We start from the raw sequence: 17,825 nt of genomic DNA on the forward strand, positions 1-17,825 counted from the left end.
TTGCACTCAAAACACATCACTAACTGGATCTCCATGTGGTATATCTATTACCATAAAATACTCTGCTGCTCCCCACTGAAAGCTCACTATCCTCCTCTGCCCTCCGCTCTCCCTCACACACACATCAGCCCCCAACACCACCCATACTCCACCACCCCCACCCCCCACCCCACCCCACCACCCCAGCCCCTCCATGAAAACCGCTTACGCTGGCAGTTCTGAATTGGGTTAAGTCCAAGTTTAACATTAGTGGGGGCGGTTGGGTGTTTAAAAGCAGCCTGCGGAGAGCTGCAAGAGTGATCACAGCCATGACTTAAGCTCCAGTAAAAGAAAAAAAAAAAAAAACTCTGCACACTCCTTATTGCTTTGTTGTGAGAATGATGGTCTTTTTTTTTTTTTCTTTTCTTTTTAAACCACAAATTGAGAAATCAGTAGGCTAATGCAATGCAGACGTGCAGATTTTATGTTTGAGGAGGAAGCTTAACTTGTCTATGGGCAATTTACATCGACGTTGCCAAGGACAACATTAGTTACCTTAGGATTATTAATTTCTGCGTGATGTTCCTGCAGAGAGCAGTCATTTATCACCCGTACTGCAGGGACTCGTCTTACCAAGGAGCCTCGTTTTTCCCTCTGACTTTGTGCAGTATAGCCACAGTGTGCTGCCACTACCAGGAAATGGAGATATTTTGGGGCTCAGCTCTCTTTTATTTGGATTTTGTCCTCATCCCTTGTTCTGGGGAAATGCTGACAAATCTCATTCTTGGTGCCAGATTCTGAGTAAAACCCTGTCATTGTTTAAGGCCAACAAAAGAGTGGTTCATTTAGAGTCAATTTATTATGATTTCTTCTTTGTGTCAACAAATAGTAACACTGGCTTGGCAAATTGCTTCACAGCAAATACAAAACCAAACCTTGGCTCTCTTGTATATGTGTGTGTGTGTGTGTGTGTGTGTGTGCGTGCGCGTGTGCGTGTGCGTGTGTGTGAGAGAGAGAGAGAGAGAGGGAGAGAGAATTCTATTATTACAAAGAAAATCTTGATATATGTTAACATGACAACTAAGAAATGTGCCCATGACTTTTTTTGTGCAGTTCATTAGGTTCAGAAAAGGTTAAAGTATTTTTCCACATGGCATCCTACTGAAGTATCCAAACCACAGCTGCATGGGGGCACCACTTGTAAAATCATGGGCTGTGATAACAGGATTAAATGGGTGCAGTGAAGCAAAGGTCACGGACACGAGACCAAAGCTCCTGCAAATTTAAACATGAATTTTGCATGTGTTTATATGAACGTGGAGACTGTTAAAATTTTATTAGATGGCCAACATGGACACGGCCACTGGTGATGATTTTATTTAAGGCGTCTTTTGTTCAGATTATGATTATTAAAGCACAATTACAAAAATGGTGAGAAAAAAACACTGGTCAGAGGTGAAGGTGATTTCAAATGTCTTGTTTTGTTCAAAATGCAAAAACATTTTTCAGTAAGTTGAACCAGCAAATTTTTTGGCATGTTGGCTTTAAAGACAATTCAAACAATGAATTGATTTTTGAGATTAATTTTCTGTCAAACACCTCATCGATTAATTGATTTATCACGTCAGCTCTAGATGACACAGTAAAGTCCTGTTTCCACTGGAGTCCTTAATGAGAGGACAGATGCAGGAGCCCAAGTGATAAAATCAAAAACATTTAATTATAATAAATACATACAAATTATAATAAAGGATGAGAAGCTTAAAGACCCGCTCCACATGTTTTAAGACAAAGATAAAATACTCTAATAATCATTATGGCTAATTTTCTTATTCCACAAAATAGATAAAAAAAATAGATGGATATAAAAACCACTTCTTCTTCCTCATTGAAAAATCCAGAATCTATGAATATTATTGTTCTGCTTATATGTTTTACTTCTGTATTGTTTCAAAGGATTAGCTGCTGGACACTAGATGTCTCCTCCTTCACTGAAAAGTCAATTGTTAGTGTGTGTGTGTGTGTGTGTGTGTGTGTGTGTACGGAAGTTTTCACATTACACTTATATAGGTTTCTTACATGACCACGATTGGCACCTGAAAACTGAGATTTAAAAGTGAGCACAGAACAGCTTTCCTCCTACAGCAGACGAATGTGAAAACAGCCTTTCAGTGTGAAACTCTGCACACGATCTCTGCACGGTGAAGCACAAACATCCAACTGAACTAACAATAAGCAGAACACATTTCTCACTGGAGGGAAAAAGTTAAATTGTATTGGTTGCCTATTATTTTAATGTGCAAAGGTAACTTTTTCCCAGTTCCTGGCACCACAGAACCAAAAGGAACAAGCACCAGTGTTGGACTTAAACCTCAGCAAGCCCAAGTTGTCAACACCAGCTCTGGTGTGCATGAGTTCCTCCATCCCTACGAAGGTGGTCTTGAAGATACTCGGGGGGGCTCCACTGACCACACTGAGTTAAGACTCTGTCGGCATTGCTTGAATGTGCCCTTGGGCTCAAATTCACCACAACCCTGACTGCTTCATGTGAGAGATCTGTAGTTCATCTTTAAGTGTTTCACCAAGAACAGACGTGGCCTTGCACTTCTGACCAACACAGGAAGGTCAAAGTGTTGTGCTGGGCTGAGCCTTTACTGTTCATCTGCAGCTACTCCTCACATTCAACACAAGCCCACTGTTCTATATAAATGAAATGCATTTCTTAACAGCGATGCCATTTCCAGGAGGAACAGAGTCATAATTCAGGTGAGCACGTTCTATATAACTTCCTTAAACATGTATTAACACACCAGCCCTCCCTCCTACTCTCAAACTCACTCAGAAATAGACCTGTCATCTTGCCACCATCCCCTTATCGTCTAACTGCTAACAAGCCTGTTTGCCTGTGACTGACGTTGATGTGATCCCTAAAGCCCCGGGCTTGGCACCAGATCGCTCCTAAGCCAAATTAAGCCTCTGTCATGCCCACCCCCACCTCCAGCCTAGTGCTACCCCTGCCATGGGAACCCTAAATCTTTAATGACGACGGAGAGCTCTGCACGCTCCCACGACACAAAAGCGATGACATCTGTCTCTGTAAGTGCTGCACTCCAGAGCAACCCCATTTGTTCTATCTCCGCTTCTTGAAAAGAAATCAAATATAAAAGTTGAGGGAGGGTGGAGGCTGCTAAAAGAGGAAGGAGGAGGTGGAGCTCAGGAGGTTAAAACAAAGATCCTTTCTTTCAAAGGTTTATTCCCCTGCCCACTGGTCCCTAAATGTTCAAAGAAGGTGTTAAAAGAGTCTCAGCTCGCCGTCGTGCTCTGGTGCCCTGGCTACGGCCCACCTGCTCACAACTACTTCCAAGTCGACGAGGATGGTGAGTGAAAAACATGCCTCCAACCACTGAATCTAACTCCTGGAAGCCAAAGCCACTGACAGCACCTCTCAAAAGGTGATTCATTTACCAGGCCGAAAAACCTTCTGACCTTTGACCACCACAAAAACCCCATACAGCAAACCGAAGAAAAAGTATTTCTGATGAAATAACATATAATAAAAATGTCTGAAACTAGTAACTGCTACAGCACACCACAAGGAGGAAGACAATTCATTCAGTTATACTAAAACAGTGTAAGCTGTGGCCCTCCTCTGACCACCTTAAAACCAGATTGATTATTGATTAATCCAAGTCTTTTTTTTTTTTTTTTTCAATTAATCATTGGTTGATGAAATGTCACAAAATAGTGACAATGATGGTGCAATTCCCCAGACACCAAATGCATTGTCTCTGAAATAGCTTGTTTCTTTGAACCAACAGCATAAAAACATTACATTTTCAATTAAAACATAGAAAAGTAGTAAATACTCACATGGGAGACGCTGGAAATGGAGGATGTTTGGTACTTTTGGTTAAAATATAAATAAATCTAAACAATATGTCAGTTATTAACATTTTTGTCAAATCATTTTCTGTCGATCAACTAATCGATCACAAACATTCGCGGGTTCAGCACAACTTCCCCTTCTATTTCTTCTTCGTTTAAGTTTATAGGCGGTTTGCGAACAGCGAATTGGCGCATTACCGCCACCAACTGGAACGGAGTGTGTATCGGGATTAAAAAGCCTGTTCATATTCCAAAATTAATTAATTAAAAATAAAAATAAAAACTCATATCCTTTCAATCAGTTTTGTTATTTTAGGATACTGGAATAAGATTTAATAGCATCCCCGTGACTTCTATTGCTGTACATCTATTACATCAAATTTTATGTTTTATCTTTCTCAAATTTTGAATCATATTTGATATTTTTCGTAATGAACCATAACATGCTCCATTGTTTCCTCTTATCCACAGTATTCACATTTGTCAGTATTGCGTTGAGCACAACTTCCCACTTTTTGAATAAGTTTTTAATTCCAGGCTGTTTTGTCTACCGTAATGCCTTTCATGCTTCATGGTCAGGCACTTTGAATTGCCTCTTTGAAATTAAATGTGCTGTATATTTAAAATACCTTGCGTTTCCTGGTAAGCATTGTAGTGATTTCACCTGGTCAAAGAAGCTTTTCAAATTACACCACTGGCAGAAAATCTGGAAGATTCGTCTTGTCGTTGTGAACAGGCACTGCGGTGGTCGCCTATGATTCCACTCCGGGTCCTTCTTGTTGATGAAGAAAGATGGCGGCGTCCATCCTGTCCAGGAGGGCAGCAGTGTTTTGTAGGACTTTTAAGGGAATTTCATCTTCTAAACCTACGAATTCTCAGTGTGGACTGTTGTTGCAGACAGCGTCCTACAACCCCAGACCCCTGAAGCTAAACCTCCGTGAGAAATATATTCCAGACAAAGACGACCGGGAGACGCCGGAATGGCAGAAGACGGCCCGGTACGACAAGAAGCTCTTCGGTCGCTACGGAACGGCGTCGGGCATCGACCCCGCGTCGCTATGGCCCAGCCACGAGCAGCTGGACAAGATCATCGCAGAGGAGAATGAGTGGCACCCTCCGTTAGAAGTGATGCTGAAGAACATAAAGATCAAGGAGAAGGAAGAAACCAGAAAAAGACTGGCAAAGTAAGTCATGCTAACGTGGCTAACGTCAGTGCGTCAATTATCGGACAGCGAGGCTAGTTAAGCTGCGCACTCTTTACTCTGATTCCTGTTCAGTCTGATTTTATTTCTGTCAATGACTCGTTTATAACAGTACTTCAGAACACTTGAAGACGCTCCCTGACATAAACCACAACCTAGACGCACTTTATGCCTCTTATATGTTAGCATTACATTTGAGTCACTAGAAAATACCACGATTCCACAAGGTAGTTTAACAGCACTTTTATTTCCAAAATCGTCAAAGATCTTCTCACCATTTGAATGAAAAAATAACTCATCTGACTTAAAGATTATTCACTGCAAAACATTTTACACAGGCTAATACAAAATGGTCCCATATCTCACAAACACTGTTACCACTACAACAGCACAAAGTAATTACAAGGTTAAGTTCTATTGAGGATAAAATCAGGACATTTTGTCTAATCTGTGTGTGAAGTGTCGCTGTCATCACTACCCTCTGGGAAAGAAATAGAAAAACTATAGCTATCCACAATCAATTTAACATCTACAGGTTCAGTGTTACCTCCACCCATTTTAAAACTATTTTAAAACACTGTAAAAATGCATTAGTTTACAGGCATTGACAGATGTGATGAAATATGAAGCAATTACTTCTAGTAAATAAACACAAGGATTGTCACCAGTTAAATGGAGCTGTCCCTGTTTATGAGGCAGTTTTTCTTTTTGGGGGGGGGGGGCAATATGCACGGACCATTCTTGCAGCATATTCTGTGTTTGTTGTCTTTAATATTGCACAATTATTTCTTATCTCCATTTTGAACATTAACATTTTCTTATTTTTTACAAATAAAATCTATGAACCCATGAGTCCTTAATAAAGATGGCACCCAATTTATGGCCTGAATTCAAACCCGGCCTGATGTACTAAGAGCCTAAGTGGTTTGCGTTCTACCAGGTGAGCCCCCAAGATGACAAAGCATTCAGTGCCAGCCATACTAAGAAGTTAAAATGTTCCTGGTTGTAATGCTAACGTGCCGATGTATATCAAGTATCTTGTTTACCTTGTCCATCTTTGTTTAGCAGGTTAGCATGTTAACATTTGCTGACATGCAAATGAGCACTAAACACACAGTACAGCTGAGGCTGAGTACTTGACAAATTCTAAGTTTGACCTGATGGTGGCACTAGATGAAAAATGAAAGGAGTGGTTATTACAGTTAATCCTGAGGGGAACATAAATGTCGGATCCAGATTTCAGAGCAATCCATCCAATAGTTGTTTAAATATTTCACCCAAAACCAGAGTGGTGGACTGCCCATCACACAACTATGCATCCAGCACCGCATCAACATCTGTTATACTCATCTTTTCTATTTCCACCGCAGAGAGAAGCTCATAGCAGCAAACATGGCCAAAATGCCCAAGATGATCGCTGACTGGCGCAGAGAAAAGCGTGAATCCAAACTGAAGCAAAAGGAGGAGAAGGCTCGCCGTGATATGTTGCTGTCTCAGGCCAGAGAGCGTTTTGGCTACGCAGTGGACCCCCGCAGCCCCAAGTTCTTGGAAATGGTTGCTGAGATAGAAAAGGAAGAGAAGAAGAGGAGGAAACTAGTGAAACGCAGACTGAAAGAAGAGCAGGTGGCAGCTCCTCTCACGCCGCCTGCTGACTCCTCATAGTCTTGAAATAAGCGTTGGGCCCTTGGTCTAACTGTGTTTAATAATGGAGAGTGTACTACACAACACGGTTCAGTGGGACAGTTGTATCTGAACAGAATCTGAAGAACAGTTTGCTCCTTGTTTTGTGTCACCTGGATCAAAGAAAAAGTTTATCCAGTTATTTGCCCTATTTGTTTTGCATATTTGGAAAAACTTCATGACCTATGTGTTTAGCTGTCACTGAAATAAATTAATCTCTGAGCAGATTGCATCTTGTCTAACATATTTTTAAAGGAAGAAAAAAATTACTGCAAGACAGACTGATGCTGATTTTTGGTTTAAGACAAAACATTCATATGTAGGATTTATTTGTGCAAAAATAACTTTTAGACATTTGAAAGTTTTTGGAAAGTACACGCACCGATCCAGATACGTCCAAACACTGAATTTTAATTAATTCAAACACACCGAGATGGTGAGAGTTAAGAACAGCAGCAGTTTCACCTGTTTATCCGTGTCATGCTTCCATCAATTTCCTCTGCAAGTGAACAGGCCGGGACAGATGCAGTGACAATGTGTTTGTCAGGGAGCACAGAATACTGGCTGCGACTGTGCGTCATAAAATTATCCAAGCCCGTTAACTAATAACTAAATTACGTTTTAAAACAATTTTGCATAAAATGTTTGTGCAGCTGTGTGTGAAATACCATGAACACATCAAAAAAAAAATCTTCCTAACATGTTAGAGCACAGTATGCTTAAGTTACGCAGTTTGGTGATAATCATATAGAGCTCTTACTATACAGCAAAATAAAGTCATTACAATACCTTTCATTAAGTCAAAATTTATTACATTTACTATTTATAGTGATATCAATCAGCTGTTGATTAAGATTTTGTGTAGTTTAATATTCGATGTAAACGATAAAAACATCCATAAAATAAAACATCTACTCTATATACACTCGAGTCTGTGTTAACCTACGGAAGACAGTGAAATTCAACGTCCCTCAACTTGAAATTTCAACTTGCCACGTTCAATTCTCTTTGAAGTCTTTCTGTGGACAGGACCGCTCTTGTAAATAATCAGGTTATACCTTTGTCCAGTGAGGTGTTGTCGCAAACTGTGATGCAAAAATACCTGAAAAGGTATCCCAGCACAAAGATAAAACACTCAGTATTCACTGGTTGAAAAAATGCATAGAGGTTAAAAAAAAAAAACTGGGTATCAAGTTAAAAACAGTCAACAGTGTGAGGGAAATGGAGGGTCCACTGTGAAGAGCCTCTGCAGTCAGGAAGAAAGGTCTTTTTTTACAGATGAGTGTCCTCATCTTCACCAGGGTCAGCCTTCAGTTTGGCCAGAGCGGCGTGCACCCTGAACTGCGTACGAGACTCCATCGAGTAATCCTTGTAGTTTTGTCTAGGAGGTAAAACAGCACACACGGTTAGACAGTGGGTAATTTACTTTGCACATGCTGTGCTCTTGTTCCGCCCAGACAAGCAACAATGACACCTTCCATGTAAAGTTGATAACATATCATTACCCCAGTGAGTGGATAATGTTGAGGACGGTCTACGTAGACCTACATTAACAGGCAAATGGCGACCTCTAGTGTTCCTGCATGCAGCACATTTCCTGTCCAACTGACTTGGAAAGTGTTGGGTCCATTCTCAGCTTGACAAGTGGATGCAAAAATGTGCAGTGGTGTGAGGTACAAACTGTGGTCTAGTTCAGTTAGAAGGCGGCTGGATAAGAGCTTAGATTTCTGCTAACATCACCAAAATCCTCTGTAAATAAAAGGTCTGTACAGAACCTGAAGGGTAATGTTTAATCATTTGCACACAGTAATAACTACATTAGTGTTTTTCATTACTAAACAGAACTTTTCCCCTCATAATAATCTATGCAGATGATTCGCTCCCCTAAATGCTGCATGTGTAAGTTATGCAAGCTGCAGAAAACACAGCATCTCTGTGTTAAATGCACATATTCTATAGGTACAAGAGTTAAAATAACATGTTTTACTTGGTCATATAACTGGAACTATGTGGCAGGATTTCACCGTTTCTCTGATGGTGCATGCAGCAATGAAGCTGCTGTAAAGGAATCACTTACTTGGCCTTCTGCAGCAGTTTAATAGCCTCGTCCCTTCTGCCTTGGTCTATGTAGAGCAGACTGAGCTCCACCAGGGAGTTGGGCACCAGGTAGTGGTCAAACTTGATCTTCTTTTCACTGAAAACACACAGACAGGAGGTGAATTATGTAATTACGTTGCTGTCACTTACAGTCTCATTTTACACATATTTAAAGTCAGGACCTTGGTACTGTACTGCACACGACATCCTCAGTAATGCTGCTGAACAGCTGTGATTTGTTTTTCTGTGCAGGTCGACTGACTTCACTCTTGAGATGAATGAGGAAACAAATGTTTCTCACAAGACCTGTTTGAAAGTTTCCTCAGTCATAAGTGTGTTGTCGTGATTTCAACAAGGAGTGATCCCATTCATGACTGCATTACAAACGTTCACTGTGTGACTTGGAAGGTAAGTTGAGAGGATTCTGTGACTACCAGTACATCCGCTCAAGAGCTGCCCTTAGACAGACATTAGGAAAGAAAACTTTTTCGGATGATTTTGGAACTGTTTATGTTTTTATTGGTACTCTGTGAATGATGGAGGGAAATTTTGAAAAGTTTAGGAGTTTTCTGGCCAAATTCAACAAGACAAATCCAAGCTCACAAAAAAAAGCAATTAACTTTTCACATGCAGTGCAAAGACCGGTGATTCTCCATTCACAGAGAATTCATGGATTTCTAGGAGGATGGTTTCCGTGTGAGCAGGTAACAAAAAACGAATCCACTGCAGCTCACCTGGAACACACTTTGTTGAAGCACTCCTCAGCAGCCTGGAGTAAACCCTGGTTCTTCAAACAGAGACCCTTCAGAAGGTGGATCACACAGCGGTCGTCCACCGAATACTCGTTCTCTGTAGAAGACAGAGCACACACCTTCAACCTTGTAAAAAAGGTGGGTGGGGGTGGGGGGGGGGTGTTTCCTGGTTTGGGATGTGCTCTATTACCAGGAGCCTCCAGCAGGGAGCGCTCTGCCTCCACCAAAGTCTGCATCATGCCTTCAGTCAGCTCTGGTCGTTTGCTGATCATACTGAAACCATTCCACATGTACATCATCTCCTGTGATGAAAAAGATATATATATATATATTGGACGGCTCTGTGAGTCAAACATACAGCCCGTTGTGTGTGTTTTTTGTGTGTGAAGCTTTACCAGCACTGGTACTGGCAGCTTGACTGGGCGTTGAGCCTTGTAGCGTCTGGCTTTACGAATAGCAAACTTCTCAGTCGGAGGAGACTTCCCTGCTATCTTCTGCTTGAAGGTTGGCACTTGTCTAAAAGACACAGGAAAATAATAAAGGTAAATTTGGAAAGAAAGCACGAGGTCTGAATTAGTGAGACAGCGCACAAAACTTTGGATGTATTTGCTTTTATACCTGCGTTTATTTACCAAGTGGTAAGCTTTTATAGGGGCCATTTGAATCACCCAGGTGGAGGTGATTGTCACTTGACAAGAGCTTTGGTCATCGTTGCATTTACAAGGCAAGAGGTTATAAAACTCCCTCTGAGCAGCGCTACGTCTTCAGGGCAGATTAGAGGCTACAGTGAGTTACTATCAGAAAGTGACTAGACGGGCCGGAGCTAGCTTGTTAGCATGCTAGCATGCTCAGTAGAGGTAAAGACATGATAGAGTTAATATTGGTGTTGCTTTCCACCTCTGGAGACAGCTGTTGGTGAGTAAAAGAATGAAGCTTGATGCTGAACTCACAATGTTTCTTCTAGACTAGTTAGTAAACAGCTGTTAATGCTAATGCTAACTTACAAATTGCTCCTTTAATACAAAAGTGACGCATTGTCACCTCATGTAGAACATGTCGGAGTAAGGTCAGTAGCAGACTCTGAACAGGAGAAGCAATTTTACTGCCATGATCTCAAAGTTAAAGTGCCCCTCAACTCAGAAATGACTTTGCGTAGTGTTACTTCAACTGGATGTTTGACAGAATGATGTATATGAGGTGTTTCAATGCATTTCATCCTCTGCTGGAGGGGAAAGTTTCTCTGTGCTCACCTTAAATCTGAGTTTAATACGTGGACACACACATACATTATGTCACTGTGTGACATCCCAACTAGTTTGGAAGCCAATCACCAACAAAACTTTTTTATTTATTTTAAAGGACTCAGAAAATGTCTGGAGGTGACCTTTAATGTTTTACATAGTAACCTCCTCAAGTGTTTATGTTGTGCAAAACTGTAACTCTCCCAGAAGACATTGCAGCTTTGGTCAGGGAGGACTTAGGCCTGATCCACCCCTTGCGTATACACTTTATAATCCTGAGTGTTCTCACAAAGTTCAAACACAATTACCGTCTGTGAACAATGCCATTTGCGTAGCAGCTGTTTGTCTACATATACAGATTGGTAAAAAAAAGTAAATATGCAATGAGCATAAGGACAATAGCAGTCTGTTGCTAAGACACAACATGAAAAAATGACGGCGTATTTACCTGAAGAGTTGTACCTCGTCCTCCCCAAACGGCCTGGCCTCATCCTTAGGCAGCATACTGAGGTAAGCAGCTTTCATGTACACATACATGGCCTAACAGAGACAAGCAAACAGACAGCATTCACGCTTTTTGTTCCTCAAGATGTTTGACAGGATTTAAAAAAAAAAAAAACAAAAGGAGAAACTTCGCAGTTCATCTTCACAGTGGTGTACCTTGGACCAGCGGCTCTCCTGGCTCAGCAGGTCTGCGTAGAAGTAGGCCATCTTCCACGCTCGTTTGTAGGTGAAGCACCACATCAGCTCCCAGTAGCACATGTGGTGGAACTGCTTCCACGCCTGCTGGGCCTTGCAGCCATCTTCAAAGAGCGCCACCGCCTGGGAGCATCAGTGAAATGACACCGTACAGCAAAATAATGATGTTTGACATTTGAGGAATGTCCCGTGTTAGATATTAACATTCGCGCTGGTCCTTTGCAGCTCACTGGCTAAAACATAGCAATAATGTTACCATAGTAACAAGGTGCTATTACTTGCTATTATGTAAAGTGTGTGAGAACATAATACTGCATTAAAAACAAATGTACAGGTAATGAAACACCTAGTCATCATCATTTCCAGCCATTTTCCTAAACACACCTCATCAATGTTTCCTTTGATCTCCTCAGTCCTGCCTGCAAAGAAGAGGAATATCGCTCCCTGGACAAAAGAGAAACAAAGTACAATTCATAACATTTTATTTCAGCCTCTAATGTTTCAGTATTACAGCTGACTGTCAGCTTATTGCATTAGATTCTCATCTTTCTTCTAGAAGACCTACTGTCCAACAATTACTCTCGTCAGTGTTTAACCAAGACACTTGTATTTTGGGTTTGGTACACACTGTGTCAGAGCTTTGAGTTTGCTCTCTGGGAAGGGCTGGCATGTAGGTAAAAGGTGGAGTAGAAAACGGGGATTGTGAAGTTACAGGAGTGTCAAGCGGAGTGATAGCACGGAGGCGTGCGAGTACACATAAATGAAGGACGGATGGCGTCAGGATCCAGGGAGCACGAGGGACTGCGTGAGTGGAAGGTGGAGTGAGTGTCAGAGGAAAGAAATCAGGGTGTGGGAGAATCTACGCGTGTGACTACATGAGGAATAAAAGAAGGAATAAAAGAAAAGAGATGCAATGTGAGTGGAGGGAGGGATGTGTGAGAAAGTGCTGACACAGAGTAAGACGCAAGAAGGTGTAAAAATAGAAAGACTGACAGAACAATGAAGAAGTTTAGGCGGCGGTCGGAGAAAAGAGAACAAAAGTTTGAATGAGGAACTACGAAGCACCAACACAAAGAACAAGATGTAATCCTAACATCACAAACCACAGCCTGAATTCATTAACAATAAAAGGATCATTTAAACCAAGTTTATCTCAACCTGGATCTTGTTTTTGTAGTTTTGGCCTCATTTCTAACAATTATGACAGAATTCTTCTCACTTTTCATTCAGATTTCTGAGATGATTGACTGTTAAATATAAGTAGAAATAGGCCAGAAATAGAACAGTTAGATGACAGGTTGTTAATCAGATGATCTAAATCACTTTAAAACCCCTTCCCTGCACAAGAAAACAATCGCTACGGCAAGCACAGTGGGTCAGTGTTTAATCAGAAAGTTACCCCCTCTGACTTTTCAAGATCTCAGAAATGACTTTAGTAAATAAAGTAAAAAAAACCCCAAACCAAAACCGCTCCTTACATTCAAAGCTTAAACGTCTGTGAAGCCACAATTGCACGAGAACGCCACACACCCCTGATGTGTGTTAACACCTTCATTACCAGACAGAAAGTCCCAAGCTTTTCATACAAAGTGATTTTGGATTTTTCTTGTTTCTACTCACCCGCGGGTAACGAAGCCGGAAAGGTTTGAGCAGACTTTCAGCCTCAGCCACCTCGCCCTCCCCTGTCCCTGTGGAGGATAAGAACAAAGACATATACGATATGATATATGAAATGATATACGATATGATAATATTATTTGAATCTCGGGACGCATGTAATGTATGGATGCGGTACAGCACTACCTAGTATGAAGGTGAGGAAGGTGTAGTAGCAGAGCAGGAGCAGAGCACACAGCATGGAGCGCAGATTCATCCCTGTGGCACCGTCACGCAGCAGGGACAGACCATATTCCTACACCAGGACCACACATGTAGAAAACGTGCATGAGTGCATCGCGTACATGAACTGATACGCACACGGGTGAGTTGTTCGTTTTAATGAGTGAGAACATAATGAAGGCACATCACACCTTGTCTCCTGAAAAGCCTGCGAACTCCAAAACTCTGAGTATCCGCGGGGGGAATAGAGAGAGCGTCTGTGGAGAAAGAAGAACCGATGAACTCTGTGGTTCAAACGCACGACACGTCGTCAACCTGCAGCGTTTAAAGATACTTCAGTGACATACCAGATTAAACGCCCCTATTCCAAATGATATCCCTCCCTCTAAGTGACTGTGGCTGGGTCCTTTGAGACAGTTGTGAGATTTTATGAAGGAATGCAGGTCTCTGGATGAAAAAAGGGAATTATGTTATACACACCACAGCTCAGTATAGAAACCCAATACTGACATTCACTAAACATAAGGCCTGTTTTCTCTTTGTTTACTTACTTGTAAATCAGGTAACTGTTTCGTACTTTGATCCCTCCTTTGATAAAACTCACCATGTTCTCATCCTGTGAAAAGTAAAATAAAACTAAATAATGCCAAAAATCCCGCATGCAGTCATTTGAGTTAGATTTTGATTTAATGTAGTTGAAGTGCTACAAATCTAAGTTCCACTTTCATGCCATTTATTTAATTGACATTTCTTGAAAACACTTTGTTTCTGTGTCTTAAAAGGTGGAGTGTTTTACTGCACCTGTAAGAAGGTGAGAGCAGCTCTTTGGAGTTGGCACTCTGCATAACACACTTCAGCATGAAGCTGCACTGCAAAAACACATCCATACACACACATACACACACACACACACACATGAATAAATAACATACAATAATCAATGGTCAAGGAGCAATAAAGCATAAAATCCAGCTGTTGCTATGGGTTTAATCTACAGGACAGGAGCTTCCAGACTTGACCTTCCACTCTTCTACCTGACTTCATCACTTTTGAGGAGTAGATTAAGAAGAAAAATCAGTTTCTTCCTGAATTTGCACATACAGATTCTACTGGATCTTCCTCTTACATTTGTAAAAGTCAACCCGATAGATTTATTCGGCACCACTACAGCTGTGGAAACAGTTTCCTTCTCCATGGAAAGAAGACAATTCTGTCTGGGTGCATTAATCCACTGGACGACTCTTCTTCATTTCAATGGTCTAGCTTTTCCCACCATCACTAATATGCTAACAATGCTTAAGAATCTTTTTTAGCCACACAGGCAGCATGGCTCAAGGGACGATCATATCACTCTGTCAGCCAACTGCTTTGGTTCAGACTGCAATAGCTCAACAACTATTGGCTGGATTACCACGACATTTTCCACAGACATATTATGTTTAATCCTCTGACTTTTCCTCTACTGCCGACATACGGTTTACATTTGTGGTTTTGAGTGAAATAGTTAAATAACTGTTTAATGCATTGTCATAAAATTTGGCAGAGACATACTTGTTCCCCTGAGGATGAATGATAATCCTCTGGCACCATCATCAGTTTGAAATTTGTCCAGTACTCTGGTTTTAATGATCAAACATATGCAAAGCTAATGACATTCCCATCAGCCTCTGCTGTACTCTATGGTCAGTGCCAGTTAGCAAATGACTGCATGCTAGGATGCTAAGACGCTAAACTGAGATGGTGAACAAAGAAAACATTATACCTGCTTGTGAGCAGCATTGTGAGCATGTTAGCATGCTGATGCTAGTTACTATCATAAAGCACCACAGTCAAGCTGATGTCTCTGTTGACAGTTACAAGTACAATAACAAACAGCAGGGGTGCAGAGGGTGCAGGGGATGCGGGGGGTGCAGGTGGGGAGATCTTCAAGCCTTTTACCTTCAGTAAGTGATTCCGACTTGTTGGCCAAACCTGGGGATTTCTGTCGAAACCTGAAACAGCAAACAACATTTCTATTCCTGTGACTGTAACCGCATCTTTTCTGACACAACACTCATCCGTGAATTACATGTGTCCAATTCTGCTATCTCTACAGCCACTTTATTGTTGCTTCTCTCATAAAGACGCAGTCAAATCAGTAGAGACGAGCCATGTAAATGCACTCATGTAAATTTGCCTCTTACAGCTGAGGTGTTTAAAAAGATGTGGAGACTTAATTACAGTCTATGAAATGGCTGAAATGATCGTCTGCTTTTAGACCGAAGCTGGTGAAAATGATCCACAGCCTACAATGACGGGACGTCCTGACCTCTGACAGACCTCCTGGGCACTCTTCATGGTATTTCCTGCGTTGCTGATGTCATCGTGCTGGAACGTCATCATGGCCTGCATTTCCAGCACAGTGGCGTAGATAAGAGCATGGTACATACTCTCATTCACCCTACACAGAAAACATGGGAGTCGCAGGATCAACATCACACGCATCACACCGTGAGCAAACAGAGGTAATGTTAGGAGGACAGCTACTGTGTGACCTGCGCATTTTCCTGTTGAGAAAAGATAAGAGTAAATATCTTCCTCTCTTTATTCTTCCTATCTGCTCCACCATCCCAATCCGTCTTGTGCATCGTGTTTATTTTGCAGGGCTGCCATTCTCCTGGCTATTCGGTCACTCAAACCTTGGGCGTCAGCCTCAGCAAACACTTCATATCCTGGAGAACTGAAGCCTGCCAGGGCCACCCTCAAGTCTTGGCAGACAGGAAACGCACTACTTCACAGTTCATACCGAAGAAGTTTCTTAACATCAGCAGAGGCCGAATACTGCTGAGATCATACTAAAGGCATAGCCTGCCCCTGTGAAGAGAACAGTACCAGCTGCTTCAAACCTCTGTAGAGACAAACATGACTCAGGATTATTCTGTTACCTTGGCCGCAGCCTCTCCAGGCTCTCGCTGAAGTGGTTGTTAAGGAAGAGATCCAAGGCCTCCACACATTCATCCAGACACTCTTTCAGGGTCATCTGTGAGGATCTGCCACACAGTGCAAACAGGGATTTAAAAAGATACACATAACAAATGCAAACTGAGCTGTAACTGAGCTGTGTGTTCTGTGTTCTGTGAGGTTAATGTTAATGTTTACTCAATGATTAGTATGCATTTGAGTTTTTAAGTATTTTTTATGAAACGCAGACTATATCATCGAAAATTAAGATTTATCAATTAAGCATCAGCAGTTTTGTTTCCGGAGAGTCTGATGGGAACTGGAAAACCCCCTCCGTCATCATCAGTCACTGAAAGCATGCAAAACTACACTAGACTCCTTCCTGATGCAGTAAACCCCCCTGCAGCTGCGACTATAATTCACTTGCCACTCTCATGACAAAGCTCGATCTATCATTGGCAGACAACGAGAAAACACCAGATGCGGTTCATTATCATTTCCTGCTGCAGGTGAACAAGTTTTTTTTTTTTTTTTTAATTTCCTGCTACATTTTTTTTTTTTCCTTTTGCCGAGCTCAACATGATCTCACCAGCTGATCCAGAGAGCAAATATAAACCGGTTACCCGACCACCAGGATATCAACACAACGTCTGCCTTGTGGTGGGAGAAGTCTTGACTTGTAGCGTCTCTGTGAATTCTCAGTTGCGTGTACTCACTTAACTGAAGCATTTGCGTCTTTCCCATTGGACATGTTCGCTCTCCGGGCGGCGTGCCCCCCAACACCTGTTAGGTTAGGAGCTCAGAGGTAGTCGCAGGAGATCAAGACGCGTCCAGGATTCACACCGTAAAACTAAGCACTCAAACTAGACCGGTGACATCGAAGCTGGCATTAGGTAATAAAGATTCGCCTGTTGTTTAAACTCGGGTAAAGTGCTTGGAAGGAGCAGAGGTAGACGCGTGCGTTCGTATGTGTGGATCCAACAGTGTGAGTGTGCGCAATAGAGGCGCACCTGACTCCTCCTCTGTGACACCGCTGCCACGCACACATTACACTGGAAACTCAGAATGAAAGGAACTGAATGAAAGACTGACAACAGCTAAATTAGACCAGGTTGTATCCAACAGCACAACGGGTTTTTTATTTTTTTTTTTATTTTTATATAATATTAAATTTCTTCTGTTTTTCTGCGAGGTAGAAATCAATTGTCAAACTCTGAGATTGAAACGGTTCATTAAATCATCGTAAGGATAATTATGCTGAGTTCAAGTTGACGGAAAACTCGGGAACTTCAGTGCGGGAAACATACACATGACATCATCAGCTCTGAAAACCAACTTGGATGCCCGCGGTAACATTATCACATCAGTAGTCAATCATGTTAATATCAATGAAGCTCGAGATGACTAGCGCGCTAATTTCAATGATTACAAAAGTATTTGCAAAAGAAACGTTGGCAAAATCACTAAATATTAAACTTTGTTGAAAGGCGTTAAATAGCATTTGTAATGTT

The 17,825-nt window shown here is 41.7% G+C and overlaps 2 protein-coding genes across 4 annotated transcripts; one reads left to right on the plus strand and one right to left on the minus strand.

The window, feature by feature from the left end:
• Positions 1-4,645: 4,645 nt before the first annotated feature.
• gadd45gip1 (GADD45G interacting protein 1) lies at positions 4,646-6,976 on the plus strand. Its single transcript, XM_022747956.1, has 2 exons — positions 4,646-5,048; positions 6,437-6,976. The coding sequence occupies exons 1-2, from the start codon at positions 4,657-4,659 to the stop codon at positions 6,726-6,728; spliced, it is 684 nt and encodes a 227-aa protein (XP_022603677.1). The 5' UTR covers positions 4,646-4,656; the 3' UTR covers positions 6,729-6,976.
• A 560-nt stretch (positions 6,977-7,536) lies between these two features.
• LOC111223711 (tetratricopeptide repeat protein 39A-like) lies at positions 7,537-17,284 on the minus strand. 3 transcript variants are annotated; one of them, XM_022747955.1, is made up of 18 exons: positions 17,036-17,284; positions 16,299-16,403; positions 15,683-15,814; positions 15,313-15,365; positions 14,176-14,243; positions 13,926-13,990; positions 13,722-13,821; positions 13,566-13,631; positions 13,336-13,447; positions 13,156-13,223; positions 11,920-11,979; positions 11,497-11,658; positions 11,285-11,376; positions 9,991-10,111; positions 9,786-9,897; positions 9,578-9,692; positions 8,824-8,940; positions 7,537-8,127 (listed from the first exon to the last, which is right to left on the minus strand). In XM_022747955.1, the coding sequence occupies exons 1-18, from the start codon at positions 17,056-17,058 to the stop codon at positions 8,019-8,021; spliced, it is 1,680 nt and encodes a 559-aa protein (XP_022603676.1). In that variant the 5' UTR covers positions 17,059-17,284; the 3' UTR covers positions 7,537-8,018. The 3 variants fall into 3 exon arrangements, with proteins under 3 accessions (XP_022603676.1, XP_022603675.1, XP_022603674.1); XM_022747954.1 differs by having other exon boundaries at positions 13,339-13,447; positions 17,031-17,284; XM_022747953.1 differs by having other exon boundaries at positions 17,031-17,284.
• Positions 17,285-17,825: the final 541 nt, after the last annotated feature.

This window comes from Seriola dumerili, unplaced genomic scaffold (genome assembly GCF_002260705.1).
Source record: "Seriola dumerili isolate Sdu_G_001 unplaced genomic scaffold, Sdu_1.0 BDQW01000113.1, whole genome shotgun sequence".
Lineage (NCBI taxonomy): Eukaryota > Metazoa > Chordata > Actinopteri > Carangiformes > Carangidae > Seriola > Seriola dumerili.

Bases quoted from the DNA above. Each gene is read 5' to 3' on its own strand.
- gadd45gip1 (XM_022747956.1), top strand. From the start codon at position 4,657: ATGGCGGCGTCCATCCTGTCCAGGAGGGCAGCAGTGTTTTGTAGGACT. The intron at 5,049-6,436 runs GTAAGTCATGCT...TTTCCACCGCAG, and splicing joins ACCAGAAAAAGACTGGCAAA to AGAGAAGCTCATAGCAGCAA.
- LOC111223711 (XM_022747953.1), bottom strand. From the start codon at position 17,065: ATGTCCAATGGGAAAGACGCAAATGCTTCAGTTAA. The intron at 14,244-15,312 runs GTAAAAGGCTTG...GTGTTTTTGCAG, and splicing joins GTCGGAATCACTTACTGAAG to TGCAGCTTCATGCTGAAGTG. The intron at 11,659-11,919 runs GTGTGTTTAGGA...TGATGCTCCCAG, and splicing joins TCAAAGGAAACATTGATGAG to GCGGTGGCGCTCTTTGAAGA.